Raw genomic sequence first — 13,250 nt, forward strand, 5'->3', positions numbered from 1 at the left:
TTGAGTGTTTTTGTTGTAACTAGTAATACTAAATGCTGGCCATTTTGAAAATAAAAATTGTAAATAGCTTTCATGTAAACCATGAGTAAAATAATGCTTTTTACATACTGTTTCTATGAACCAGTTCGATTTTGTATATTTGATTAAGCCTTAATAGACGTCACACTCATTAGCATATTGGAAGTATAAACCTTCATAACTTAGAAACGCATCACTCAAATCAAGAAATATTTTACCATTCAACTATTTACTTCATGTAGAATCAGTACTGAAAGTATTGTCGAAGGGTTCATTTGCACTTTAAATCCCCACTTTCATAATTTTCAGAGGGCAGGCAGGGGGGTCCGGCAGGTGGAGGAATCCCCAAGACCTCCAGATTAGCCCACCCTCAGAACTATGCTTTGGCAATACTACTTTTTACAGTTGCGTTCAGTGACCATGAATAATAGTTCCAAGTTAAGGTGGGAGTTAATGATAAACTTTAGTTTTGCTATGTGCAGCAACTCCAATCTTGACTTGCAGCTTTTATTCAAGGCCACTGAATGCAACTGTAAACAGGAGTATTATTTAAAACAAGAAAGTGCAACATTCTTGTATGTTATGTTGTATGTACTATAAACAAGAGTCACTCAATGAACCACTCATGAGTATAACCAGTCACGTTAATATAAATATACTTAATGATACTAGTAACTGAATTTTGAACAATGTAGGGGAAAAACAGGCTAAACTACTACACTGATGTTTTGGACCTTGAGCCATATAAAAATACCTTTATCCTTTTCAACACCTTGGACAATTATTCACAGGTCTCTATCACTGCAAGCTCACCACAGCTCTCTCTTCAATGCACAGGCGTGGTTACCCTCAAAGATAGATGCTCTGGCCCATAGTACTTAATTCTCTTTTTTTTTTGAAGGGAGGTTAACTGGTCAAAAAACATCCTTCAATCAATGACAGTATACCGTGTGCTTTTACCTGTAAAATACTGGTCAGTTCATTAAGAATTATTTTTGTGCATTCAGGATATCAAAAGGCTTGGCTTGGAAAATGTGAGAATAATGTTTCAATATTTTCTCTGTTTCAATGTTCAAGGACATATTTTCAACATTGTCTGATCAGCCTTAAGCATAATAAAAGCAGTTTTTCTTCTGGTTATTCCCAAAGCTGCAAAGTATTGAGTATGCAAATGTAGAGTATGAAGATTTTGTTGCCAAAAATCCAAGATGGGTTTCCTGTCTACATACAAAAGACAATAATCCAGTTTTGAGTTTTCTTTTGCTCAGCCTTAGTCTGGGTTGTGCGGTAAAATATTCAACTATTCAACCAAAACTAATGGCATTTTTATCGACTCAAATTGTTCCGTAGTATGTACATTCCTTAGAATACAAACACTACAAGTGTGCAACATAAATACCACTGAATACTGCTAAATCATGATAATCCTATTGTTTTCTATTGTTTAATTAGCACTATTTACTACTAAATAGTGAAAAGTGTTGCACACTTTTAGTGTTTGTACTCTACTATACAATGAACCTTAATGTAAAAGTAAAGAACACAATCGAGGATAAGACTGAGCAAAAGTGAACTTGAAATGAAAGTATTGAGGTCCATCATTTAGCCAGTCCCTTTCTTACTAGACTAACAGTTTTCATTACTTTATCAATGAGGCTAATGCAACAAAAAAACCTGCCTCTAAAGTTTTTAATAATCTATGTTCAACAATACAAATTTATTTATATTTTTTTCTTACTGGAGCCAGGAATCACTTTGATCCCTTGAGCATCTGTACAACAGACACCTATAAACTGATACAAACAAGGAAAGCTTCAACTGTTCACACAAATGTTCGAAACCATTAACTTCTATTAATATTAGTGCATGCATTTAGCAAAGATAAATTCACTACCATGAAACAGTAATGGATTACCAGAACTAACTGCTGGCATAAGTTTAAAGACATATATCCAATCCAAATAAATGTAAATATTCCAGGGCTTTAAATAAGGGCTGTTCAACTGACAATTTCTGACCATTTGTCTGGTCAAACACCTCTTAGGCTGGTCCTCTTATTTTGAGCCCTGACCTTCTCGAACCTTCTCAGAAAGCCCAAAGTTAATAAATTGTTCAAATATTTGTTCAAATAAACAAAGAAAATCAATGTTTAAATGACTAAGGCATAAATTAATCTAGTATCACATAGGGTAGAATGTTTAAGGTGCCATCATTGCAGGGCATTACGTCTGTCCAAGAATACCATGTCCCATCATCATTATAACGACCATTAATACCATTTGCCTCTTTATTCATGTCTAACTCAAGTTCCTTTGGTTCTGACTCATCATCATCTAATTCTTCTGTTTCTTGGTTAGTCTCTGATACCATTTCTTTTGAATGGTTTTCAGTTTTACTTTTTGGAGATAGTTCATCAGATGTTTGATTCGCTTCTATATCTTCATGGGATTCTAGTAACATATCATGTTCAGTATCCAAGATTCTTTTTTCACTAACATTATGAATATCAGGATCTTTTTGAGAGTTTGTATCATTTGTTTTGCATTCAATATCCAGGCCATTTTTTCCTTGAACCCTGGTAACTTCCTCCTTTGTTCCAGTAAGTGTTATATTGGTATTTTCCCTTTGAGTAAGCGTACAATGGTTTTGACCACCAACTGGTCCAGTATTTACATCTCTCTTGCTGTCAGTTTCACAAGCATTGTCATTTACATTAGAAAAATTAGCCTTATCTGAATTTTGATCTAAATTATTTACATTACATTTGATCTCAGATGAGGGAGCACTGGTTCGATCTTCTTTATTTTCAGAATTTTCAATAATATTTATTTCATCTTGAGCTTCAGATGTGACAATATCTTTTTCAAGACTATCGTTATCTGAATTCCCAGAATTAGTAAGGTGCTTAGTAGATGACTCTGATGTATGCGCTATGGATGTACCATCTTTTTCATCTAATAATTTAGTTTGATCCTCCATGAGCTTAGGTTTTTTGTGCACCACAGATGATGAAGATATTTCTTTTGACTGTATAAATTCATTTTTGCTTGATGATCCATTAGTGGGGACGAGAGATTTAGAATCGCTGGATACATTAGGTGGGTGAAGTGATCTGGGACTATCCTGTGTTGAAGTGTCGATTAATGTCAAAGGCGAGTCTCCAGAGCTCGAGCCACTGCGTTTCCTTTTCACTCCCTTAGTCTTATAGTCATTAATAGATATAGACTTGACCTTCCTATCTGTTAAGGTCGGTGTCAAGGACTTGTCAGTTTCACTAAGGGTACCATTTATTTGTGGAGAAGAGATGCGACTGCCATTTATAGGAGAATCAACATTACAGTTCGCTCCTATTTGGTTGATAACTAGTTTTTGCCACTTCTTAACAAGCTTTTTTGCTCGTTTAGCAAGGACCTCATTGTTTGTCTTTTTACGCAGCAAGTTTATAGTTTTTCCTATCCTTGTTGCCTGAAAAGCATGAAAAAATACAAAAAATGTGAAAAATAGAAAGAATGATTTTTATTCTACAACTATTCCTTTTGCCTGATAACCAAGAAAAATACAAAAAATGTGAAAAAGAGATGTGTGATTTTATATAATTATAGTGGCTCTTTTAGTACCCATTTATATTATTACAAGGGCCATACACCTAGCTATAATTCAAGATATCCGAAATATTTTGGATTTTGACATCAAATTTTAAATGGACTGAGTGATTTAGGATATTTTGATTTGTGAAAGCCAAAAACACATCCAACCAACCCACTCTTGACCACAGATCCCTATCATTGGTAATGCAAATACTTGACAAAATACTAGACTCTGGGAAATCCTAGGATTTTAAAAGCTGTGATTAGTTGGAATATTTTTTGCAATAATTGAGTTATCTAAACAGCGCCAACAACCAAAAGCACCCTTGCAAAAAGGTAGGATTATGTTTGCCTTGAGAACTGACAAAATGGCAGTACAACTGTAAAGTACTAAAAGATGGTATTTTTTGGGAGCAAAATAAACGATGACACATCATAGTGGATATTAGGCTAGAAATAGAAAAATATTACGAACTCGTAGCTTTCGTAAAGTTATTTCTAGCTAAAGCCAAACATAAATTTCTTCAGGCAGTTATACAGTTATACTTTTTTTAATATTGGCATGCGTATATTCAAGTGTGATATTCTACTAACAATATCCAAACATTCCAATATTATCAAAGCACTTATATTATACCATGTCTTTACAGACGACCTCCTTACAGACAGCTAATATATCCAGTCACACCAACAGTCACATGTCTTTACATACAATAGATGTTACATAATATAGAAAACTACACACAACTGACATTAATGTAAAACAATGTTCAAGAAGATGAGCTGAGGTTTTGTACAAGCAAATGTGAAAACTATTTTAAGCAGTTTGAAATGAGTTTCTTTAAAATGCCTATCAAAACTAAGCTGCAGGGCTTAAAATAACAGCTGGACAATGGACAATGTCTACCCAGAATTGGAACTTGTCCAGTCAAATCTTTACCTTGCTGGTCATTTTGACCAGTGACACCAAGTCATAAACAATGAATGACCAAGTTAAAACTAATAATTTTACTGGTCATCATGTCCGGCGACTTACATCAACCGTTTTGGAAAGCCCTGAGTTGGAGGGTTCTTAGTTTGCCTTCTGCTAATGAATACAGCAAAAATATCAACTAACTCCATTACAAATTAAAGATACTGTAAATATTCTGAATACATTTATTCAAAGTCACCAAATTTCAATGGTTATATCTGAAATTCTGTTTTGGCTTAGTTTTTAACCAGGGATAAATGATATAGTACAGTATAAGATAAATTTCAATGCTCTTTTATTTTCCTCAAAATATATTTTTTATTTTATTTATGATTTTCCTGAAAAAAGATGGGAATACATATAGGACACTTGGTCCCCTACGAGGTATCAACACCAAAAATAACTTCCAACTTTTGACCCCATTTTAATGAAGTAAGTAAATCAAAATAATTTTTGTTGACAGATCTATACAAATGTACTGCTAGTAGAACATTATCTAGATGTATTCAGCCATAGTGTACATGTTAACGTATAGCCAAGACTTGTCCTTAAACACACGACAACAACAAAAATACTAACTTCCAACTTTTGACCCTATTTTAATGAAGTAAGTAAATCAAAATAATTTTTGTTGACAGATCTATACAAATGTACTGCTAGTGGAACATTATCTAGATGTATTCAGCCGTAGTGTACATGTTAACATATAGTCAAGACTTGTCCTTACTCACAAGACAGAGTTATCACAATTATTCAATCAAATCAATTCATGCTTTTGGAAAGATCAAACCTCAAAAAGCCAAGAACATAAATTTGAAAATTAACTATAAAGTTTTGACGTCAATATTTTTATAAGATAAAAATTTAAGTTTCCAAATCTCTCGATACTGATTTATAAGCATTACATATGCCTGTTTAAATTTTCCTTGTAATATTATTTGTTGAATGAAGCTTAATTACATAAAACCCTGAGTTACCATGAACACAAAGCCCTTATGACATAAACATCTATACTTTAGACAGGTAAATAGACCTGTCTACAGTATAGACACTATTGTTTATGAGACGCGTTTTTGACCAGTAGGTGTACCATAAGCAACATCTAATTCTTTTAAAACATAAAAATAACTAATTCACTTACAATCTAAAGGTGGAGCTTGTGTAGATGAATTCCTATTAACACAATACGAATGCGGAAGACCAAAAAAGAAAGAAAGAAAAAACTTATAGGAATTTAATTTGAAAAAAAAAAAAAAAAAAAAAAAAACGGTACCGTGGTAGTTCCAAAATGTGGTTCTAAAAACCGTGTTCGATGTATTTCCATCAGCTCTAAAAAATATAGTCTTTAGAGTCATTTATACAGCTATGTATACAAATGTAACCTTTATAAATTTTGCTAAACTTTCAATTGAATCAAAGCCTTTTTGGGTTAAAATAACTCAAATCCTCTACCTGTATGTTATACCACGTAATAAATTATTTTCTTACAGCTTATTACTACTTATAATGTTTCTTTAATAGTCTTACATACAAAGTATTCGGACAATATATGATACATATACTAAATGAAACTTTCCTTTTAGGGATTTATAAAAAAACTAAAATTATTATCAAGCTAGGAATTTCGTGATTCAATGTTTAGCTTTGTAAGAGGTTTTTCGTTCTTGTACTTTAATATAAAGAAAGACAGGAAAACATTACAAAACGAAATCGATAGACGAGAGTATCGCTTTGTTCTATGTGTACATACTGTAGATATGTCCATGTAGAGGACGTATAGTCATACTGTGTTCTATGGATTATCTGGATTGGAAAACCAAAAACGTAGGAATAAAATAGTATGTTCGTATGCCATTATTATTAAAGAATCTGTTGAATCCAATGTTAGGGTTGGAGAAAAAGAGCGTTTTACAATATTCAAACAAAAAAACAAAAAATCTGTATGGCCTCTAGCTTAGGTGGCATTTTTAGCTTGTACATGCAGTACTAGTACCAAGGACTTTGTTGAGGAAAAACACATTTTGAAATAAAAAATTAAAGTCCAAAGCGAATATACTTATAAAATTTCCAGGCTAGACGTTTTTAAGCAAGACTAGAATGAATAAAGGCTTTTTTAGCTCTCTCAGACGAAATACAATACAATTTAAACCAACGTTTTCAGTCTTCCAAGATTTCTCTTTGATATTCATCCTAGACTTTTAGTTGATGAGAACTATTTCCTTCGCGTAGAACTCAGAATCTAGATCACATATAACGAGAAAAGTAAAGCAGTACAAAGTATAGTACCTCTAAGGCCTCCCTAGTGATGGGCAGTCGCTCTAAAGTCGATACGAGCTCCAATACGGCGGCCATATCCAAAACCTTGAAAAACACAAACGACCAAAATCAAACACTCGAACAAAAATGCGAACCGTGTGTACACAACAAAACAAAACGGCCTGAAAATGTACCCACATTTCCCTCAGGGTCCACTGCACGGTCTAGCCTGGATTTGATCTCTTGTGGCGAGTGCTGCATGGAGTATTAGTGGTTTAGTTTCCCTGTTTCGGAAAACGCCATGCGACTCAGTGTTGGACATGACGGCTCTCGCTCCAACCGAACCTATTATATTATGGGCTACTTGACGTCATACCGCCTCGATATTTATATCAACACGTACAAAGTATCGCGGGCTCACCCCGATTGAACAGCATTGTGGGTAAAATCTGCACAAGAATTCTGGGAAATCACTAAGAGTTCTGGGAAGTTTTGATTTTCTGGTTACTTTTGATTCTTGGAAGAGTACACTCCCAGTTATCTTCGGGGGGTTTTTGGACTTAGTAATTTCTTCTTTTTACTTCGACGAAACCACTACGTCCGAAACTTCAGCAGTTCGAATATTTTGTTTATATAATAGTCAACCGACTCAAGTCCCAACTAGTCACGCATGATAGGCATTACTCGGTAACTTCTTGTTTTTACAGTTAACCAACACATTTTAAATCAAAATTAACAAATCTCATTTTTGACGCCGCCGAAGACTTTGAAGACTTTGGAGTGTAAAGTGTTTCCTGTTCACTTTTCACTGAACATACAAATAAGCAAGCTGAAGGAACTAAAACAAGGGCGGATCCAGCCAAGATTTTAGGGGGGCGGGGGCTAATGGAGCTTGGGGGGGGGGGGGGGGGGGGGGGCTAATCGAGTTTCTTCCGTCAACACAACGAAAAACGATAAAAAAGCATCTAATTCTTCAGTTTTGTCCCCCCCCCCCACCCCCCCTCCCCCCCACCCCCATCTGGATCCGTCCTTGGAAAAAATATGAAAATTTTGATTATGTTATTAAATACTCGATCGTGATTGGCTAATGTGTATGAAAATTTGACCGGGCGTCCTTGTTTACGGTAGTCGCACTGTAAATGGGAGTATTGTATTGTCGTTACATAGAAATAGTCCTTAATTTTCTTCATGAATCAGACCTTTGTCGAGTTTTCTTATCCGGGTCAAACCGACGATTTCACCAGTCTTTAACAGTTTTCCCATTTCAGACCACGTGCCATTCATTCCCTAGTGTATAAACGGTTGCCATGTGAAAAAACACAAATATCGTATCGATACAGCTAAAACAAAGAATTTCATTCACGATCAAATGAAGACACGTGGTCTGTAATAGAAACAGAAACGGCTCAGATCGTTCTATACAATAGACTGTGAACAGAAACCTTAGTTACGAATAAGCTAAATGGGCCTATTGCATGGCATTTTTGCAAAGGTTCAGCCGATAAGTGGTTGTAGTTCGCAATCAAATGTGGCCGCCTAATCATGATATTTCCTCCTGATAATGACAGTTTATGCATTCCGGATATTGACATACCTCTGCTACCCTTCGAAACACGACCAAAACAAATGAAAAAAGGCGGTACTTAGCTTAGTAACATTTGATCGAAATGTTGTAAAAAAAATCCATTTTAGCTGAAATAATTCGCCGATTTCCCGGGTGCCGCTAAAAAATTGTTTATATGAATGAATGCACAATGAACTAACTGCTTCCCAAATAGTGCATGCATATGAGAACAATATATACGTCCAAGGGTGTAGACTACTGAGTAATATAAGAGTGATGGGTTGTTACGTGGTCATATTTTCAAACTAAAAATAGAGCATTTTTGTTGTTATAATAATATAGGAATGGGTTGCTACGTGATTTTATATTATTTACAAACTAATAATAGGCTTCTAAATGTTACATTATTATATTAATATAAGAAGAATTATGCCTCGTGATTTTATATTATTTCTGTAGGGGTTAAACACACACGTCTCAACTTCATATGCACTGATTCGATTTATTCATCAAATGGTTTCACATGTAAACTATCCGATACACACACAGTAAAATCCTAAAACAAAGAGTATTACATTACGATGGTACAATACTGCAAGCAAGCAATGGCAAAGAACTTACCAATTGATGAACACACTGCACGAGAACATAACACATGAAGCTGATGATCACATTACACTAACACTACAAATGACAACGTGCACACGACGTGACGCGACAGCGACATTAACTGGTTAGCGGACTCACACAGCACAAAACGGCGGGAAAACAGGAATTCTATACTGTTGAGCTAGTGGCCTCAACAATTTCCAAACTAATAATAGACTTCTAAATGTTACACTATTATATTAATATAAGAGGAATGGGTTGCTACGTGATTTTATATTATTTCCAAACTAATAATAGACTTCTAAATGTTACATTATTATATTAATATAAGAGGAATGGGTTGCTACGTGATTTTATATTGTTTCCAAACTAATAATAGACTTCTAAATGTTACATCATTATATTAATATAAGAGGAATGGGTTGCTACGTGATTTTATATTATTTCCAAACTAATTATAGACTTCTAAATGTTACGTTATTATATTAATATAAGAGGAATGGGTTGCTACGTGATTTTATATTATTTCCAAACTAATTATAGACTTCTAAATGTTACATTATTATATTAATATAAGAGGAATAGGTTGCTACGGGATTTTATATTATTTCCAAACTAATAATAGACTTCTAAATGTTACATTATTATATTAATGTAAGAGGAATGGGTTGCTACGTGATTTTATATTATTTCCAAACCGAATAATAGACTTCTAAATGTACGTTACATTATTATGTTAATGTAAAAGGAATGGTTTACTACGTAATTCTATTTCCAAACTAATAATAGACTTCTAAATGTACGTTACATTATCATGTTAACATAAGAGGAATGGGTTGCTACTGGATCTTATTTCCAAACTAATAATAGACTTTTTACGGTTGCATGATTAAATTGGTTTGGTGTTTTACAAGTCGAATGTGTTTTTTCTTTCTTCTTCCTCTTTTTCCCTATTTTCTTTTCGTTTTTGAACTAACACATTCCAAGACACCAGAGCCTGTGAACATGGCTCTCCGGGGAGGAGAGGGGAGGGCAACCTCGTTCCCTCTCGGCCCGACTCCAAAACAAAATGGCGGTCGTCGGGGAGAAGACCCTGGTAAAGGCTGGTCACGTGACCTAAAATACTCCAAGGAGTATTTGATCACGTGGTTTTCGTTCCAAAATGGCGGCCAAACCACAGGTAGCCCAGGCTTACCGTTAGTGTTTAATAACTGAATCGACCGAGAGACAGACAGACAGACAAAGATTATATGGGTATCATATGGGTATTTTTGAATTCTCATTTTTACGCTTTAACTCTTTCCCGTTCACGCTCAGTAAAATCGGACGAATTCGTCTGATGACGTCATAATCGGATAAAATCGTCGGAACTCATCGAAAAGCCACGAAAATCGATAACTAGCCTTCGGAAGAAATAAACCAATCACTGGCTTCGTTTCAGAATCGCCGAGTAATTATTGACTCTGTTTTTGACCGGCGACTCCGAAAAATTTCGTTGGAGCGTGACGCTCAAAAATGGCGTCTCAACCAAAGCGAGCAAGAGCCTTTAATTTTGATATTGACGGAGAGGAAATGCTTTCTTTTATCATGGATGATGCCCTTAGTGATGATAGCAGCTGTGGAGGGATTCCTAGTTCAGAAGAATCGGATTTGAACCGAGAAATACTCGCTGAAAGTGAAGAATCGAGGTGAGTGAAAACTGTCACGAAGCGTGTTTACGAATGATCACATTTAGATTCATGTAAAACCTAAAAAAAATCACATTTATAACACCACATAGACAACCAGAACAGTGTTTTTGCAACAGTCATATACTTATTCATAAATTTCTGACAATCTCTTGCCATAGAATTAATTTTTTTACGAATAAAATTTTCGTTGAAGCGGTTAGCACTTCTTTGGCAAATCGGTTTCCATGGCAATTTAGATGCTGTTTTTAAATTTGATATTATCGTGGCTTATACTCTGCTCGTTTTATACATTGTATGCCAAATCTCATCTAGAATCTCTTTTTGACTTTTCAGCTTTTAATTTTGATTGAATTTCTTAAGAAAAGATTAGAAATTTTAACATATTTTGTTTTATTTACCAAATGCTTTTGAAGAACTTGATCGATGCAAATCTTTTACTTTTCATAATCTGGTGTTATTTTCCTTTTCTTCATTGATTTTTCTATTTATCATCTTTTCTAAGCAGTCTATTAGACCATAAAATATAAAGTCAAATGGCTTATTTTATTGAAAATAAGTTGAACTAATACTTTACTATTGAATTTTCAACAGTAATGATCATGAGGAGGAACAACAGGAGACCGATTCACCACCACCAGACTCAGATCCCTCATCAGGTGAGGAAAGTGATCCAGACTTCAATGTTCCCCTTTCTGCTGTGCATTCTTGTAGACCTGTTAGAGCTGGTGCTGTTGGACGAGCCAGTGCTGTTGGACAAGCCGGTGCTGTTGGACGAGCCGGTGCTGTTGGACGAGCCGGTGCTGTTAGACTAGCTGGTGTTGTTAAACGAGCCAGTGCTGTTGGAAGAGCTAGTGCTGTTGTTAGAGGAGTTGGTGTTGGCAGGCCCCGTGGTGCTGGTAGAAGAGTTGGTGTTGGCAGGGCTCGTGGTCAAAGAAATGTCGGGAGAGGTGCTGTTGGAGTTCAGAATGCTGCTCAACAAGGGGAAAAAAGCTATAACCACCCAGATACTAGCAATATATTACCACCCTTTGCACCTAGACGGCCACCTGGCTTACACTCAGACCAGCCATATCTAAGAAACACTTTAACCACAGCCATTGAATTTTTCCAGCTGTTTTTTACAACTGATATGACAAATGATATATGTATGCATACTAACAGCTATGCATATCTAAAGATAGCAGCTACTGGAGTACAACAGTCTTACACTAGGCCAGATGGTAGCTGGCTGGATACAAATCCAGAAGAAATCAGGAAGCTAATAGCTGTCCTCATCTATTTTGGTCTTGTCAAAGCTAGTACTTTTGACAGATATTGGAGCACAAAGACACTCTATCATGGTCTTTGGGCCAGAGCCTTTATGCCTATCAACAGATTCAAAGCTCTTATGGCTATGCTCCATGTTGTCCACCCCGCAGCTGAGGCCCCTGGTAACAAGCTAAGGAAAGTGCAGTCTTTTATAGATGCATTTAAAGCCCGCTGCCTTAGTTTATACTAGCCTAAGCAAAACCTGGCCGTTGATGAACGGATGGTAAAATCCAGACACAGGTCAGGCATAAGGCAGTATATAAGGGATAAACCAACCAAGTGGGGTATAAAGCTGTGGGTGTTGGCGGATAGTAGTAATGGTTATACCTGTGACTTCAATGTTTACATTGGCAAGGCTGCAGGTAGAAATGTCAGTGCCAATGGTCTTGCATATGATGTGGTCTTAAAACTTATGCAACCTTTTCTCCACCAAGGTTATCACTTATATTTTGATAATTTCTATACATCTTTTCCATTGGTGAGAGATTTGTACCAGCTTGGGGTGCCATGTACTGGTACCATGATAGAAAGTCGAAGAGAATTCCCAGTAGTTCTCAAAAATGGGAAGACTTGGGCAAGGGGAAAAGATCGTGGAAGCATGAGGTGGGACAGGACCCCACCTGTTCTTACCCTGCAGTGGAAGGACAACAAGGTTGTTTCCCTCTTGACAACCATTGGTAATGCCAATGAAGCATGTCAGGTGACGAGAACGGTTAAGACTGGAAATGTCTGGAGGCAGATCAATGTCCAACAACCAGCAGCAATCAAGCAGTATAACTCTTATATGAATGCTGTTGATCGCTCTGACCAGATCTTGGCTAACAACAACTGTCTCAGAAAGTGTATGCGTTGGTGGAAGACTCTCTTCTTTCACCTAATTGACATAGCTATTGTCAACAGCTATATTGAATGAACTGCTTCAGGGTGTGACACAGTAAGGACTATCACCATGACTAGTTTTATATTCAGTTTCCCGACATTGTGCCGTAAGAAAACGTGTATCAATTAGCTGTATATTTATGAACTAAAATGTTTACCTCCTTTTGCCTTTTTGCATTGAAGGTTTGTTTGCCTAAGAAACACTAAGGAAAACCGTAAGCAATGTTGAAAATGAAGTGTATTGTCCTACATATTTTATTGCTTTAGTGAATAAAGATGAAAAAAATTCTAACTGGTTTGTTTGTTTTGTACAAATAGAGTATTAGCATAAGCATGTACAATATTATTTACTGCCACATACAACT

General features: G+C 35.8%; 2 protein-coding genes across 2 annotated transcripts; one reads left to right on the plus strand and one right to left on the minus strand.

Annotated features, from left to right (window-relative positions):
* Positions 1-1,693: 1,693 nt before the first annotated feature.
* On the minus strand, positions 1,694-7,208 carry LOC116307339 (uncharacterized). The gene is made up of 3 exons (XM_031717526.2): positions 7,033-7,208; positions 6,865-6,939; positions 1,694-3,483 (listed from the first exon to the last, which is right to left on the minus strand). Exons 1-3 carry the CDS (start codon positions 7,093-7,095, stop codon positions 2,188-2,190), a joined length of 1,434 nt encoding a protein of 477 aa, XP_031573386.1. The 5' UTR covers positions 7,096-7,208; the 3' UTR covers positions 1,694-2,187.
* Positions 7,209-10,400: 3,192 nt separating this feature from the next.
* Positions 10,401-13,060, plus strand: LOC148911008 (uncharacterized). Its single transcript, XM_089030109.1, has 2 exons — positions 10,401-10,695; positions 11,290-13,060. Exons 1-2 carry the CDS (start codon positions 10,523-10,525, stop codon positions 12,194-12,196), a joined length of 1,080 nt encoding a protein of 359 aa, XP_088886235.1. The 5' UTR covers positions 10,401-10,522; the 3' UTR covers positions 12,197-13,060.
* Positions 13,061-13,250: the final 190 nt, after the last annotated feature.

This window comes from Actinia tenebrosa, unplaced genomic scaffold (genome assembly GCF_029948245.1).
Source record: "Actinia tenebrosa isolate PJP-AT-01 unplaced genomic scaffold, QUT_ActTen_1.0 PGA_scaffold15__27_contigs__length_11533743, whole genome shotgun sequence".
Taxonomy (NCBI): domain Eukaryota; kingdom Metazoa; phylum Cnidaria; class Anthozoa; order Actiniaria; family Actiniidae; genus Actinia; species Actinia tenebrosa.

Bases quoted from the DNA above. Each gene is read 5' to 3' on its own strand.
- LOC116307339 (XM_031717526.2), bottom strand. From the start codon at position 7,095: ATGCAGCACTCGCCACAAGAGATCAAATCCAGGCTAGACCGTGCAGTG. The intron at 6,940-7,032 runs GTGGGTACATTT...GTGTTTTTCAAG, and splicing joins CAGTGGACCCTGAGGGAAAT to GTTTTGGATATGGCCGCCGT. The intron at 3,484-6,864 runs GTACTATACTTT...CATGCTTTTCAG, and splicing joins TCACTAGGGAGGCCTTAGAG to GCAACAAGGATAGGAAAAAC.
- LOC148911008 (XM_089030109.1), top strand. From the start codon at position 10,523: ATGGCGTCTCAACCAAAGCGAGCAAGAGCCTTTAATTTTGATATTGAC. The intron at 10,696-11,289 runs GTGAGTGAAAAC...AATTTTCAACAG, and splicing joins GCTGAAAGTGAAGAATCGAG to TAATGATCATGAGGAGGAAC.